This window comes from Coregonus lavaretus, assembly GCF_964263955.1.
Source record: "Coregonus lavaretus genome assembly, chromosome: 16".
Taxonomy (NCBI): Eukaryota; Metazoa; Chordata; class Actinopteri; order Salmoniformes; family Salmonidae; genus Coregonus; species Coregonus lavaretus.
Genome location: NC_140003.1, coordinates 41,439,359 through 41,455,483, shown reverse-complemented (window position 1 = coordinate 41,455,483; position 16,125 = coordinate 41,439,359). Strand labels below are relative to the sequence as shown.

At 46.0% G+C, this 16,125-nt stretch overlaps 1 protein-coding gene across 1 annotated transcript; it reads left to right on the top strand.

Annotated features, from left to right (window-relative positions):
* Positions 1-459: 459 nt before the first annotated feature.
* On the top strand, positions 460-7,973 carry efhc2 (EF-hand domain (C-terminal) containing 2; the record flags this gene model as incomplete). The annotated part of the gene is given in 15 exon segments (XM_084179725.1): positions 460-752; positions 1,054-1,059; positions 1,061-1,099; positions 1,101-1,244; positions 1,385-1,535; positions 1,721-1,808; positions 1,810-1,894; positions 1,896-1,967; positions 2,280-2,531; positions 4,345-4,452; positions 6,704-6,912; positions 7,174-7,249; positions 7,251-7,367; positions 7,428-7,561; positions 7,775-7,973. Coding segments are annotated over 15 exon segments (1,827 nt in total). The 5' UTR covers positions 460-605.
* Positions 7,974-16,125: the final 8,152 nt, after the last annotated feature.

Sequence of the window (16,125 nt, the reverse complement as noted above, 5' to 3'; positions counted from 1 at the left end):
AATGAAAGAGTCTGTGTCGAGTTTAGCTTTAAAAAAAAAAAGATAAAAAACATAGTGTTTCACAGCGCCTCTCCTCTTTCTAAAGATCTAATTTACCTGTACTGTATATAAGAATATGAATATGTATATATGAATAGTGTGTAAATAGTATTTTTGTTGTCTCTTGGTGTCTTTCCTGTATATAACTTCTTTTTTTATTTTGAATTTAATGTAATATCTTATATTGTTCTTGTCTATTACTGTTCTGCACTTTGTCATGTATTTGAACATTTTATGTAGACCCCAGGAAGAGTAGCTGCTGCATGTGCAGAGTGCAGTAGCTACTATGGATCCTAATAAACTAAACTTCCTACAGTGCTTTGAGTTTAGGGCCCAGATCATTTCCTGCCCTCCTATTTGAGTTAAATTACCTTAATGAGCAAGCGTTTATCTTTCACGTAAGTCATCGTTGCTATGTTATTCATCTTCTATATTATTTCCAAATGTTGCAATGTTGCAAAATGTTCCTGTGCAATGTTACCATTTTCAGACAAGAACGTTGCAAAAAAAAAAAAAGTGCAACACTACATTCTGACGCTGCACTGTTGCCGGGCAACCGACGATAAATGGCATGCTCCATGGCAACCTCAAACTGGGGAAGGACGGAAGAAGTTCTCACAAGTTGCAGTTGGACGAATAAAACGTACATTTATATTCCAAATACTGCCACTATGGCGCTGCCGATGCTACCTGGCAATTCTCTTATCAAAAACGTACGTTTTGTAGTGGATATATTTGACGTTATTTTGGTTATTGAATGGCCATATGCTTGGCGAAAACATAACATTAACTAGCTCAAGCTAACTACATGTTGACTAGCTGCGTCCATAGATTGTGCAAGTTCATTGCCTTATATAGTGCATTCTTGTTTGCTGCGAGGACATTAGGGCAGCAATTGGCATGTTATGAATTCCTGCTTTTCTGACTTTATCGTCTTACCACAAACCATAATATGCCCCTGCAATTGGCTCTGTTGTCTTTTCTTGTCTCACTTGTGACTTCCTTATCCTACAGTCGGGAGAAAGACAAATTCCACAAGTCCCAGCATTTTGACTGTTCCAAAAGGGGTCCCTATGATGGTGGGCTCAGGGAAGCCAGGCATTGTATGGGAGTTGCTGCTGGGCCAGAAGGCTCAACCAAACTACTCTGTCTTCCCCAAAGGAGAGGGCAGTGACCCTCTGTCATGGGTGGCCTTTGACAAGCAGGTCTGTCATGGAACTGTGTTGTGCTTTCCAAATAATCTTTGTAGTGTGGATACACATTGTGGTTCATGGTAACCATTGTTGTCAAGTAGGATGACTACAGACAGACAGACTGCTTTATTCTCACCATCCCTCTCCCTCAGGTGCTGAGCTTCGACACGTTATTTCGGGAGGCTGTGCCTCAGAAGCGAGAAGAGAAGTATCACGTCATGAAGTGTAAGATCTATTTCTATCTGGAGGACGATACCATCCAGGTGGTAGACACAGAATTCAAGAACAGTGGGATCCCACAAGGTGAGGTATTTTACCCTAGGTCTTGAGCAGGTAAATCGCTGATCAATATTTACCTGCATTTCGACCCCCTACTCACACAGAAACCAGTACCTGCAAAAAGACAGTTGATTACAGGAAAAGCCCTCTATGTTTAAAGGGGTTTGACTGTGACAAAATGTCCCATTTTAGATTTTTCCTATTTCCAGGAACCCTGATTCGCCGCCACCGCATCCCGCTGCCCCCTCCGGATGACAAGTGCTTCTACACGGTGCACGACTTCAACATCAACCAGCAGATCGCGCACCTTCATGGTCACCGACTGTGACCCCCTCACCAGGAGCTTCCTCAGGAAGATGGGGGTGCGGCTCAGCAGCCCCCCCACCCTCCACATCCACACCCCCGGACACCTACAGCAACCTGGGAGAGAGGGAGGAAGGGACAGGTGATAAGAAGGTGACATTATGGATTTAGTGGCACCATCTTCTGTGTTTAACATAGTGCTATTCTATTAATCTAATGCCAAGGTGAGAAACATGTCAAGAGCAGAAACTACTCAGGCTGATTGATTTCCATTGTCCTCTGACAGATAGAGCAGCTCACTGCACTGATGCCACTGTCGGAAAACAATCTATTTATTGAATATTATCACAATGACTTGACTACTGTACACACAGCAACTATCTGTAGCTACCGAGCTGTATACTGTAGTCTTTATGTATTGATGAAGTATACAGCGTTGTTACTGATCTGTCTGGGTATCCACAGATGGAGGAGAGCATGACGCCGCTGCGTCCGTACGAGAGGCAGGACAAGCTCAAGCAGTTCCTAGACCATGACGGCAATGTGCTGCGCTTCTACTGCCACTGGGACGACTCGGAGAACACGTTCGGGGACCCGCATGAGCTCACCCTGCACTACTTCCTGGCCGATGACACCATAGAGATCAGGGAGGTCATCTACCCCAACTCAGGGCAGGACGCCGCGTCAAAGTTCCTGCACCGCAGCAAGCTTCCCAAGGCGAGATGGGAAATGTAGTTTGTACAGAGGAGAAAGGAAGCCCAATGAGTGATTGTATAAGACTTTCCCAAGAGTAGTGATATGTTTAGGTGGAAGTGTCACAAAAACCCGACTATGCACCTGTTGGAGGTTTGGAGCACCAGGACTCTTAACTACATAAGGTTTGAGTTCTAGTGACCAGTTGGGAACCACACTAACCATAAAACACAAGGAGGCAAGATTAGAGCAAAAACGATGGACATTTGTTTTTAACAAAAATAAATAGGTAAAAATGTAAGCCACCCACTAATGAGCTAAAGTGGAATTTTATTCCACAAAAAGAGAAAAAGTCTTTCTCCAGTTTAATTGGAAATCCATTGTTTTGTTGAGTCTATTCCTTAAAATCAAAAATCAGTTCTTTAAAATCACGAGTCCAGTCCGGTGGAAAATAGTTAAAAACTGTGCACTTCCCTGTTACTCCAATCCGTATTTTCTGCAGTGGTGTAAAGTACTTAAGTAAAAAATACCTGAAAGTAATACTTAAGGAGTTTTTTATGGTATCTGTACTTTACTTTACTATTGATATTTTTGACAACTTTTACTTTTACTTCACTACATTCCTAAAGAAAGTAATGCACTTTTTACTCCGTACATTTTCCCTGACACCCAAAATTATTTGTTACATTTTGAACGTACAGGAAGGAAAATGGTCAAATTCATGCACTTATCAAGAGAACATCCCTGGTCATCCCTACTGCCTCTGATCTGGCGGACACATTAAACATACATGCTTCATTTGTAAATGAAGTCTGAGTGTTGGAGTGTTTGCCTCCATGCTGCTTCTGCATGGATTTAAATACAGGCTACAATATGCGGTGAACCAATGGGAATACATCTGAATGATTGTACCTGCATTCTCGCGAGGGGAGGTGTGTGCCATCCAGTCCATGAGTTCCTCTGCTTTCCTCCCGTTGTTACACTCCAGTGATTATCTGCAATGCTCCTGTGAATCCACTCAGTGACACTCCAAAACAAAACACAAGTGAAATCACACAATACACATGTGAAAGAGTAAGAGCAAGCCATTTCCTGGTAGAATGCACAACATTTTCATTTGATTTCGTCATATCATGACAGAAGTGTAGTCAAGAGGAAAAGTGCCTCTTTCTCTTTGCCTGGATGGCTTCTCCCTCCCTCCTTCCCTCACAGAGCTCTCATCCACTCTGACAGGTCTCTCTTTCTGTCTCTCTCCCCCTCCCTCCCTCCTCCCTCCCTTCCCTCACAGAGCTCTCATCCAACCTGACAGGTCTGCAGTAACATCTAGCTGTCCCTGAAACACTGTTGTGTCTCTGCCCTAGTCACTGTTCAGACACTAACTCAACATGAAAGATGGCCTCCGCTCATTCATTTGTTTTCCTTATTGTTTGCTCCAGTGATTGTCATGCTGTTTGTTCCGCTGCCTCTCTCTAAATGTCATCCTGAAAGGTTGCATCTGAACCTCCTAGCCAGTGGGACATAAGGATTTTCCCCCAGATACAAATGAAGCCTGTCCCTCAAGACAAATTATGATGATGATGAGTTGGTCTGTTTGTCTTCGTTCTCTTTCTCCCAGTGATGCTGCTTCCATTCCCAAGAACTAGCCACCTGTGGTGTGGAGGTGGTGTGGTTTGTGTGTATGTGTTTTAGCTTGGCACATGTGTGTGTATACTGTATACGTGTGTATGTGTGTGTGTGTGTGTGTGTGTGTGTGTGTGTGTGTGTGCATGCGTGTGTGTGTGTTTTTAATTCTGACTCTTCTCCATCTGTGTGTTTTCTCCTCTGTTCTCTCCTGCAGCATGCTCCCATCCCGAAGCGTCAGCCCGGAGAGATCACAGACCGTACGGTGCTCAAAGTGTATGGTCCTATGGGCCAGGCAGGACGCTACATCCTGGACAGCCTCAAAGTAAGGTGTTGCTAGGAAATATTAGACAGTAAGATGGTCACATTTGTCCATGTCGAATGTTAAAATAGAAAAGAAGCCTGTCATTTCTGTGACCTGTAAGGGATGTTGTAGAAACAGCAGTTTGGTTCCAAAAGCTTTATCTCTGGGCCTCCCGAGTGGCGCAGCAGTCTAAGGCAGTGCATCACAGTGCTATTGGCGTCACCTCAGATTTCTGCCCTGCTAGAGCTGCCCCCGGTCAACTGTAAGTGCTGTTATTGTGAAGTGGAAACTTCTACGAGCAACAACGGCTCAGCTGGTAATCTGTTTTAGCCCATACCTTAGCCCATCGCCTGCAGTTCTGGTGTATAACCACTGGATGTCAGTATACGTATAATATAAACTTCACTGCATTGCTCTGGCAAACTCAAGTGCACCCCTGTTTGCTGTTGATGTCAATGGCATTTTGCTGTTTTCAATGTCAAGTATTCCCATAATCTTTAAATGTTTTAGATTGACCCCTAGATGCTCTCCATATCTGAATTTAGATTTTGTCATTCATATTTAGTGAAGGTTCGATTTGTGACCGGCTGGAGATTAAAATAACATAATTATAATAATTTTTACCATCAATATTATAATCATTTTTCATGCAAATCTCTCCTCTGCATCAAAACCATGCAACTCTTACATTAATAATTGTAAATAAATCAAAAAGTGTTTATATACTGTATATAACAACAACATTTGTCACAAAGTGCTTTACAGTAACCAGGCCTGGACGCTTGAGTGATAGAGCGGCGTTTACAGTAACCAGACCTGGACGCTTGAGTGATAGAGTGGTGTTTACAGTAACCAGACCTGGACGCTTGAGTGATAGAGTGGTGTTTACAGTAACCAGACCTGGACGCTTGAGTGATAGAGCGGTGTTTACAGTAACCAGACCTGGACGCTTGAGTGATAGAGCGGTGTTTACAGTAACCAGACCTGGACGCTTGAGTGATAGAGCGGCGTTTACAGTAACCAGACCTGGACGCTTGAGTGATAGAGCGGCGTTTACAGTAACCAGACCTGGACGCTTGAGTGATAGAGCGGCGTTTACAGTAACCAGACCTGGACGCTTGAGTGATAGAGCGGTGTTTACAGTAACCAGACCTGGACGCTTGAGTGATAGAGCGGTGTTTACAGTAACCAGACCTGGACGCTTGAGTGATAGAGCGGTGTTTACAGTAACTAGACCTGGACGCTTGAGTGATAGAGCGGCGTTTACAGTAACCAGACCTGGACGCTTGAGTGATAGAGCGGCGTTTACAGTAACCAGACCTGGACGCTTGAGTGATAGAGCGGTGTTTACAGTAACCAGACCTGGACGCTTGAGTGATAGAGCGGTGTTTACAGTAACCAGACCTGGACGCTTGAGTGATAGAGCGGTGTTTACAGTAACCAGACCTGGACGCTTGAGTGATAGAGCGGTGTTTACAGTAACTAGACCTGGACGCTTGAGTGATAGAGCGGTGTTTGCAGCACTGACATCATAGTAAACAAAGCTTTGACTCTCATGGTGATTTCAGCAGTTCAAGCCCACTGTGTGAACATAGTCCTACCCATAGTTGGAGTCCTGGAGGCTGTGGAATTATAGATGTAATTTATAACATTTTCCAACGCTGAAACAACAGCTCCAGGTCTGTCAGTCTCCCTGTCCCTGACTGACACTAGATACCCCACCGTCGCCTGATGATTCGCATCTGTGAGCGAGAAGCTTTCAAATTAAACCGCTATCAGCATGATTCATGCGCTTGTTTTTTCAGTAACATAAACGTTATTTTGCACCATCCAAATGGGGCCCACTATCTGTAGATGGGAGGGTTTTGTGTGTGGGGGGGTTCAACCAGTCTGATTGGGGGGATTCAACCATGGGGGGGGGGGGGGGGGGGGGGGTTCAACCAGTGCTGCCCCCCCCCCCCCCCCCCCATGGAGAAAGACAGGTGAGTCAGGAAAGCACCACTCGGGAGATAGTCATGAGGATATCTCACTCTGGTCTCCCACATCAATACTCCATAAGACATTGTAGTCTGTAACTTACCTCTCATAAGTTTTTCTCTCTTTTTGTGTGTGCTTGAAACCTTATGCCTACAGTTCCTACAAAAAGTCTACAACCCTTGCACATTTTGTACATTTTGTCAGGAACTTTGTCTGGAAATTAAGGGGTTGTAGTTTGTAGACACTTGACAGTAATGTATTCTCCTTAGATGCTGGATCTACTGTAAGTGTCTAGAAATGTGTTAACTCCTCTCGCTGTGTGTGCATGCACGGGTGTGTGTTTCCCCATACTAGACAGGGTCTGGAGAGCAACGTGCTGAGGTTTGTGGGTAAGATGGTGACTGACGACACATTCGACAGAGCGAGACTCTTCATCTCTTTCTACCTCAGTGACGACACCATCGCTGTGTTCGAACCGCCTCACAGGAACACTGTTAGGGACCAGTTGGCTAGCTAGGGCCAGGCTAACAGTAGACACTTCTAGAATACCCATAAGACACAGTTAGACATACTACCTGTAATAGTGCTGACTTTCCTCCTCCTCCTCCTCCTCCTCTCTTCTGCGGCGAAGGCAAGTGGAAGTGTCTACATTTTACTAAGGACAGGTTGAGATGGCTTCTTCCACATATTCTAACGGCCGTTCTGTGCTCCTCTTCTCCCTTCCCTCACCTCCTCTCCCTCTCACCCCTGCTCCAGGTGTGTTAGTGGGGGGGGTATGTTCCTGGAGCGTGGCAGGGTGAAGAAGCCTGGTCAGGAGCTGTTTAAGAGTGAGATATCCCAGTTATTTCAGTGCCCAGGACCTGTATGTAGGAGCCAGGCTCAACTTCAACAACCAGGGCTTCCTGCTGGTTGACGCTGATGAGGACGCCTTCAACTGCATGGAGCAGCACGCTGAGGAGGTAGGATGGAGTTTCTCCTCTTCTCTTCTACTTCTACCACTCTTCTCCCTTTCTCTCCAGTTCCCCAGGGCTAACATGGGCTCCATCATCAGTAAGGTCCGCTCCATCCCTGAGGACAAACAGAATGAGATCAAACAGTTCCTCACCCCCAGGGACCCTGGAAACACTGGACTGATCCTCTATGAACCATTCAGATAGGAAACACTGGACTGATCCTCTACGAACCATTCAGATAGGAAACACTGGACTGATCCTCTATGAACCATTCAGATAGGAAACACTGGACTGATCCTTTCAGGTAGGAAGCTGGACTCAGGAACTAGAGCCCCAGTATAAATTTAGTAGTCAACAAACTATGGCGTTTGAGTCAAATGTTACTGGTTGTTTGTTGTGTGTGTGTTTGCCAGGGGCCTGCTGGTGGGTCTGCAGTGTGGTCTGTCAGAGCACGAGGTGATGATGCCGAGTCGTGGTTTCTGTGAGCGCCAGCAGCCCGAGGCGGAGGTGGGCCTCATGCTGGCCATGGCTCAGGACCACCTCCGCAAGAAACACTTTGAGAGCTTCTGCGACATGACCCGATCCTTCATACACGAGGACCGACACAGATAGGGAGCCATACACATATACACACACAGACACACACACAGACACACACACAGATACACACACAGACACGTAAGCACACACATACAGTCACGTGCACACGCAGGTACACACATATACATGCATGGGCGCGCGCACACACACTTTCGAACAAACACACACACATACCTTGACCCCAAAAACCATATACACCCCAAACCCACACAGACAGAGCCACAAAGACAGCCAGCAACACGGCCTGCCATCAATCAGCTGGCCAGCGGCCCCAGATCCCTAGCTGCTTGAGTAGCAGCCATTAGTTCCAGCAATGTGTGAGTGGAGCATTGGAACCAGAGGATCCCCACAGACCTGCATGGCATGTAGGAGCCGCACACACACACACACACACAGTAGACTGTGGCATGTAGGAAATGGATGGCTAGCCACGCCACAGGGTCAATCAGTATAGCTTGTTTATGTGGCCATGTGGTTACCCTGGGTTAGTTTCAGATTTGTCTTAAATGTCCTCTTCCCTATCCAATGCTGCTGTAATGAAGATGGTATGTCATAATGTCAAGGACTGGCTCCAGACTCCTCAACAACACACGGAAAACAGCTGTGTCCTCACACAAAAACATGCACGCAAGTCTTGCATCTCGTCTTTCAAGCTTGGCATCAATGATGATTTCTCATCTGTGCTCGTCTGGTCTCCCCTGTCTAATCTCTGCGCTCGTCTGGTCTGGTCTGGAGAGAGAGAGATGGGTGGGAGAGAGATGGAGGAGAGAGAGTAAAAGAGGGAGAAAGAGATAAAGGGATGGAGAGAGGGAGGAGGGAGGAGGGAAAGGTGGATAGGGAAAGTGGGAAGGAGGGAGAGAGGGAGTGAGATGGGGAGAGAGATAGGGGGAGGGAACGGAGAGAGAGAGATAAAGGGAGGGGGGAGGGAAAGGTAGAGAGCGGGAGGGAGAGAGAGAGAAAGGGAGAGGGGGGAGGGAGAGAGAGGGAGGGAGAGAAAGACGGAAAATGTGAGAGGGAGAGAGAGAGACATGGGGAGAGAGAGAAACATGGGGAGAGAGACAAACTCTGTTCACAATCAGAGCCCACAGAGCCCCAGGACAGCAACACAATTAGACCCAACCAAATCATGAGACACATTGGAAAGAATCAACAAAAAAACTGGCAAACTAGAATGCTATCTGGCCCTAAACAGAGAGTACACAGAGGCAGAATACCTGACCACTGTGACTGACCCAAAATTAAGAAAAGCTTTGACTATGTACAGTGAGCATGGCCTTGCTATCGAGAGGCCGCCGTAGGCAGACCTGGCTCTCAAGAGAAGACAGGCTATGTGCACACTGCCAACAAAATGAGGTGGAAACTGAGCTGCACTTCCTAACCTCCTGCCAAATGTATGACCATATTAGAGACACATACACTACATGACCAAAGGTATGTGGACACCTGCTGGTCTCATTCCAAAATCATGGCCATTAATATGGAGTTGGTCCCCCCTTTGCTGCTTTAACAGCCTCCACTCTTCTGGGAAGGCTTTCAACTAGATGTTGGAACATTGCTGCGGGGACTTGCTTCCATTCAGCCACAAGAGCGTTTGTGAGGTCAGGCACTGATGTTGGGCGATTAGGCCTGGCTCGCAGTCGGCGTTCCAATTAATTCCAAAGTTGTTCGATGGGGTTGAGGTCAGGGCTCTGTGCAGGCCCTGACCTCAAGTTCTTCCACACCGATCTCGACAAACATGCTGAAACAGGAAAAGGCCTTCCCCAAACTGTTGCCACCAAGTTAGAAGCACAGTTTGAAGCACAGAATCGTCTAGAATGTCATTTTATGCTGTAACGTTAAGATATCCCTTCACTGGAACTAAGGGGCCTAGCCCAAACCATGAAAAACAACCCCAGACCATTATTCCTCCTCCACCAAACTTTACAGTTGGCACTATGCATTGGGGCAGGTAGCGTTCTCCTGGCATCCGCCAAACCTAGATTTGTCCGTCGGACTGCCAGATGGTGAAGCGTGATTCATCACTCCAGAGAAAGTGTTTCCACTGCTCCAGAGTCCAATGGCAGCGAGCTTTACACCACTCCAGCCGATGCTTGGCATTGTGCATGGTGATCTTAGGCTTGTGTGTGGCTGCTCAGCCATGGAAACCCATTTCATGAAGCTCCCAAAGAACAGTTATTGTGCCGACAATGCTTCCAGAGGCAGTTTGGAACTCGGTAGTGAGTGTTGCAACCAAGGACAAACGATTTTTACGCTCTGCTGGGATACTGTGCCTTTCTAAACCAGCTACATGGACCTATCAGAGAGGACTAACAATGGCTGCCGTGACTTTCTTTGCATCATCACGTCCTCAAGTCTCTGTCTCATAGTGATGATATCAGAAGAGTTGCCTGATTCTGCTTGAGGACTTGCTTGGGGTTGTTTGGCCCATCATCCAGGCTCTGCGTCTGGATTAGTGTCCCGCTCCTTAAAAGCGGATGTTGCCTGTAATCCATGGCTTCTGGTTGGAATATGTACGTACGGTCACTGTGGGGACGACGTCGTCGATGCACTTATTGATGAAGCCGGAGACTGAGGCGGTATACTCCTCAATGCCATTGGATGAATCCCGGAACATATTCCAGTCTGTGCTAGCAAAACAGTCCTGTAGCGTAGCATCCGCGTCATCTAACCACTTCCGTATTGAGCGAGTCACTGGTACTTCCTGCTTTCGTTTTTCCTTGTAAGAAGGAATCAGGAGGATATCATTTTGGTCAGATTTCCCAAATGGAGGGCGAGGGAGAGCTTTGTATGTGTCTCTGTGTGTGGAGGAAAGGTTGTCTAGAGTTATTTTTCCTCTGGTTGCACATGTGACATGCTGGTATAAATGAGGTAGAACGGATTTAAGTTTTCCTGCATTAAAGTCCCCGGCCACTAGGAGTGCCGCTTCTGGATGAGCATTTTCTTGTTTGCTTATGGCCTTATACAGCTCGTTGAGTGCGGTCTTAGTGCCAGCATCGGTTTGGGGAGGTAAATAGACAGCTACGAAAAATATAGATGAGAACTCTCTTGGTAGATAGTGTGGTCTATAGCTTATCATGAGGTACTCTAAAGTTCCTTAATATTAGACATTGCGTACCAGCTGTTATTGACAAATAGACACACACCACCACCCCTCGTCTTACCGGACTTAGCTGTTCTGTCTTGCCGATGCACGGAAAACCCAGCCAACAGTATTTTATCCGTGTGAAACATAAGATATTAGAGTTTTTCATGTCCCGTTGGCAGGACTGTCTCGAACGGAGCTCATCAAGTTTATTCTCCAGTGATTGCATGCTGGCCAATAGAACGGATGGTAGAGGCGGGTTACCCACTCGCTGACGAATTCTCACAAGGCACCCAGATCTGCGCCCCCTGTATCTCCGTCTTTTCTTCATGCGAATGATGGGGATTTGGGCGTGGTCCGGGAGCAACAGTATATACTTTGCGTCAGACTCATTAAAGAAAAAATCTTTGTCCAGTTCGAGGTGAGTAATCGCTGTTCTGATATCCAGAAGCTCTTTTCGGTCATAAAAAACGATGGCAGAAACAGTATGTACAAAATAAGTTACATTCAACGCGAAAAACCCACAAAATAGGGGAGAAGGGTAGAGGATGGGACCGCAGCCTGTGCCTGACAGTAGTTATAGCCCTCTGGGTTGTAGGCTAAGTGTGGATGCCTCTGCCTTGTCAGAAGCTTATCCCTTATCAGGCCGTTTCCTCACTTATCTACTCGGCACTGCAGAGGGGAATCAGGGGATCCAGTGTAATCAGAATGGATGTGCGTGCCTGTCTGCCTGTGGATAATGGCGCCAGAGGGGATGGCTGCCGTTTTATAGCTCCTAACCACATGCGCCCGAATACAACATGTGTAGACCTTACCGTGAAATGCTTACTTACAAGCCCTTAACCAACAGTGCAGTTTACTAAATAAACTAAAGTACAAAAATAAAATAAAAAGTAACAATAAAATAACAATAACAAGGCTATATACAAGGGGCTACCGGTACCGAGTCAATGTGCGGGGGTACAGGTTAGTCGAGGTAATTTGTACATGTAGGTAGGGGTAAAGTGACTATGCATTGATAATAAACAGCGAGTAGCAGCAGTGTAAACAATAGCCTTACATCACCTCTCAGTATGATTATAATGAACATGGGTCTATCTTGCACCGTTATGAAACTAGATACAAACATCTAATCCTGGTGACTAATGTTCTAGCATTACTTTATTGAGGCAAGCAGATCAGAGACGTCAAGGTGGAACCCAAACATGTGCTATGTATAGTGTATATAACAACTACCAATAGACCTACTAAATTATAAGTGTATAGTCAATCAAATAACTACTTTGTAAAATCAGGGCTGCATTTACTCAATTCAACTAATAGAATGTATTAGTCACAAAATAATTAACACTCAAACAGTTGCAGTGTACATGAAATACATTATACATTCCAGACTACTCAGAGTAAATGACTATCACCAATAGGTTAAGATTTAACGTGGTTACACGTCTTCATTCCTGAATAATCTCTAAGAGAAAAAACGATGTGTGTCTCATACACACAGGAGCTTGATAGCAAGATCTCTAAATATGAACAAATTCCCCTTTTAACCAAATTGAAGCGGGAATGCACCCCCAACCTGAATTAACATTTCTTAGCGCTTTGCTAGTGACAACAAAAGACAGGAAAACACACCCAGATTGTAATCAAATCAACTCAATTTAAATGATAGGAGTGCACCTCTGTGTCGCTTCTATTTGAACTATCCGCCGTCCAATGAACAAAATAAAACAGTTTCCCTGTAAAAATAACTCTTGAAACAATCCAAACTTGACTCTTCACTCTTCACTCATGTCCCCTCCTATCCTCTCCTCTATCCTCCACTCCTCTACTCCTTCTTTCCTCTGCTCTCCTCTCCTCTGTCCTCCTCTTCGCACGTCCCCTCCTATCCTCTCCTCTGTCCTCCTCTCCTCTTCTCCTTCTTTCCTCTGCTCTCCTCTCCTCTGTCCTCCTCTCCTCTGTCCTCCTCTTCTCTCCTCTTCTCTTCTCTTTCCTCCTTTCCCCTCCTCTCCTCTCATCCTCCTCGTCCTCCTGTTCTCTCCTCTGTCCTCCTGTTCTCGCCTCTGTCCTCCTGTTCTCTCCTCTGTCCTCCTGTTCTCTCCTCTGCTCTAGTCTTCTCTCCTCTCTTCCTCTTCTCAGTTTCAGTGGACTACCCTCTATGTACCATGCCATGACCATGATATTCTTGGGGTCTGGGGCAGCCTGTGTGTGTGTGTGTGTGTGTGTGTGTGTGTGTGTGTGTGTGTGTGGTGTCGGGGTATAAAAAGTAACAGGTTGATCGGCAGGTTGGTTGAAAACAGAGCCTCCATCTATGTCACTGATCTGTTTCCCTGGTCCGGGGGATAACTTAAAAATGTGCTAATCAACCATCCAATCCCCCGCCTCTTAAACAGGGAACAGAGAGATCCCAATCCATCAACACACACACGCTCACACACAAACACGTGCGCAGCACACACACACAATCCCCCCCCTCTAACTTGGGGCTCAGAAAGAGTGCATGACATCACCTCTAGGGCATTATTGGGTGTTCACTGTCTGCTTTCACACCTACTAAAATATTACCCTCCTGAGTCACACACACTCCTGCCCGCTGCCTCCACCGCCACCCGTTTAAACAAACTAAAAAAAAGTATGACGTCGTCTGGAGGAAGGGGGACGAAGGGGGAGGGGAGGCTTGAGTGCATACTTAGCCTTTTATGCATCCCGAAACAGAGCGTGAGGAGGGACAATACCCCTCACCCCCTTCCCTCCACCCCCTCCCTTCGGACTATGTAACACAGTCACCGGACCAAAGACAAAGTTACCAGGACATAGAAAAAGCACAGGTCACATTTCATGTCAGACTGACCTCCATCCAGATGCTCTGGTGGTGTGACCTGGGGAGTGGGGAGGGAGAAGAGAGACGAAAACACACCCAGGTGGGGCGTGATGTAATGTTGTCCTTTCCTTGTTGAACTTTACTGTCGTCCTGCTCCCGCCCTCTGTACTGACTGTAAAATACGATACGCCGGAAAAGGTCATAAACGTCTCTGGGGTTAAAAGGTCTCCTGTGAACACGTGCGTGCTTGCGTGTGCATGTTAGCTACATGTGCTAACAGAAGAATGCATGCTTGATGCTGCCAGGGCCAATGTTGTAAGGACTTAATCGGTACAGACCCCGGTGAACGATAGGGGAAAGATTCCTAGTGTGTTTTTAACGACAGACTATTTTCTCGTAGTACCGACTCCTTTAACAGGAGTAAAGAACAAGGACAGTCTGAGTTTCAGCTGAAGAGATGAAGAGAGATGAAGAGAGATGAAGGGAGAGATGAAGGGAGAGATGAAGAGAGAGATGAAGAGAGAGATGAAGAGAGAGATGAAGAGAGATGAAGAGAGATGAAGGGAGAGATGAAGAGAGAGATAAAGAGAGAGATGAAGGGAGAGATGAAGAGAGATGAAGGGAGAGATGAAGGGAGAGAGGAAGGGAGAGAGGAAGAGAACTGAAGGGAGAGATGAAGAGAGAGATTAAGAGAGAGATGAAGAGAGAGATGAAGAGAGATGAAGAGAGAGATGAAGGGAGAGATGAAGAGAGATGAAGGGAGAGATGAAGAGAGAGGTGAAGAGAGAGATGAAGAGAGATGAAGAGAGATGAGAGAGATGAAGAGAGATGAAGGGAGAGATGAAGGGAGAGATGAAGAGAGAGAGGAAGGGAGAGATGAAGAGAGATGAAGAGAGAGATGAAGAGAGATGAAGGGAGAGATGAAGGGAGAGATGAAGAGAGAGATGAAGGGAGAGATTAAGAGAGAGATGAAGAGAGATGAAGGGAGAGATGAAGAGAGATGAAAAGAGATGAAAAGAGATGAAGGGAGAGAATGAAGGGAGTGATGAAGAGAGACGAAGGGAGAGATGAAGAGATATGAAGGGAGAGATTAAGAGAGAGATGAAGGGAGAGATGAAGAGAGAGATGAAGAGATGAAGGGAGAGATGAAGAGAGATGAAGAGAGATGAAGGGAGAGATGAAGAGAGATTAAGGGAGATTAAGGGAGATGAAGGGAGAGATGAAGAGAGATGAAGGGAAATGAAGGGAGAGATGAAGAGAGAGATGAAAGGGGACATGAAGGGTGAGATGAAGAGAGATGAAGGGAGAGATTAAGAGAGATGAAGAGAGAGATGAAGAGAAATTAAGGGAGAGATGAAAAGAGATGAATGGAGATGAAGAGAGATGAAGAGAGAGATGAAGAGAGATGAAGGGAGAGATGAAGAGAGAGATGAAGGGAGATGAAGAGAGATGAATGGAGAGATGAAGAGAGATGAAGAGAGAGATGAAGGGAGAGATGAAGGGAGATGAAGGGTGAGATGAAGAGAGAGGTGAAGAGAGATGAACGGAGAGATGAAGAGAGATGAAGAAAGAGATGAAGGGAGAGATGGAGAGAGATGAAGAGAGATGAAGGGAGAGATGAAGAGAGAGATGAAGAGAGAGATGAAGAGAGAGATGGAGAGAGATGAAGGGAGAGATGAAGAGAGAGATGAAGAGAGAGATGAAGAGATGAAGGGAGAGATGAAGAGAGAGATGAAGAAAGATAAAGGGAGAGATGAAGGGAGAGATGAAGAGAGAGATGAAGAGAGCGATGAAGAGAGATGAAGGGAGATGAAGGGAGAGATGAAGAGAGATGAAGAGAGAGATGAAGAGAGAGATGAAGAGAGATGAAGGGAAATGAAGGGAGAGATGAAGAGAGAGATGAAAGGGGACATGAAGGGTGAGATGAAGAGAGATGAAGGGAGAGATTAAGAGAGATGAAGAGAGAGATGAAGAGAAATTAAGGGAGAGATGAAAAGAGATGAATGGAGATGAAGAGAGATGAAGAGAGAGATGAAGAGAGATGAATGGAGAGATGAAGAGAGAGATGAAGGGAGATGAAGAGAGATGAATGGAGAGATGAAGAGAGATGAAGAGAGAGATGAAGGGAGATGAAGGGAGAGATGAAGGGAGATGAAGGGTGAGATGAAGAGAGAGGTGAAGAGAGATGAACGGAGAGATGAAGAGAGATGAAGAAAGAGATGAAGGGAGAGATGGAGAGAGATGAAGAGAGATGAAGGGAG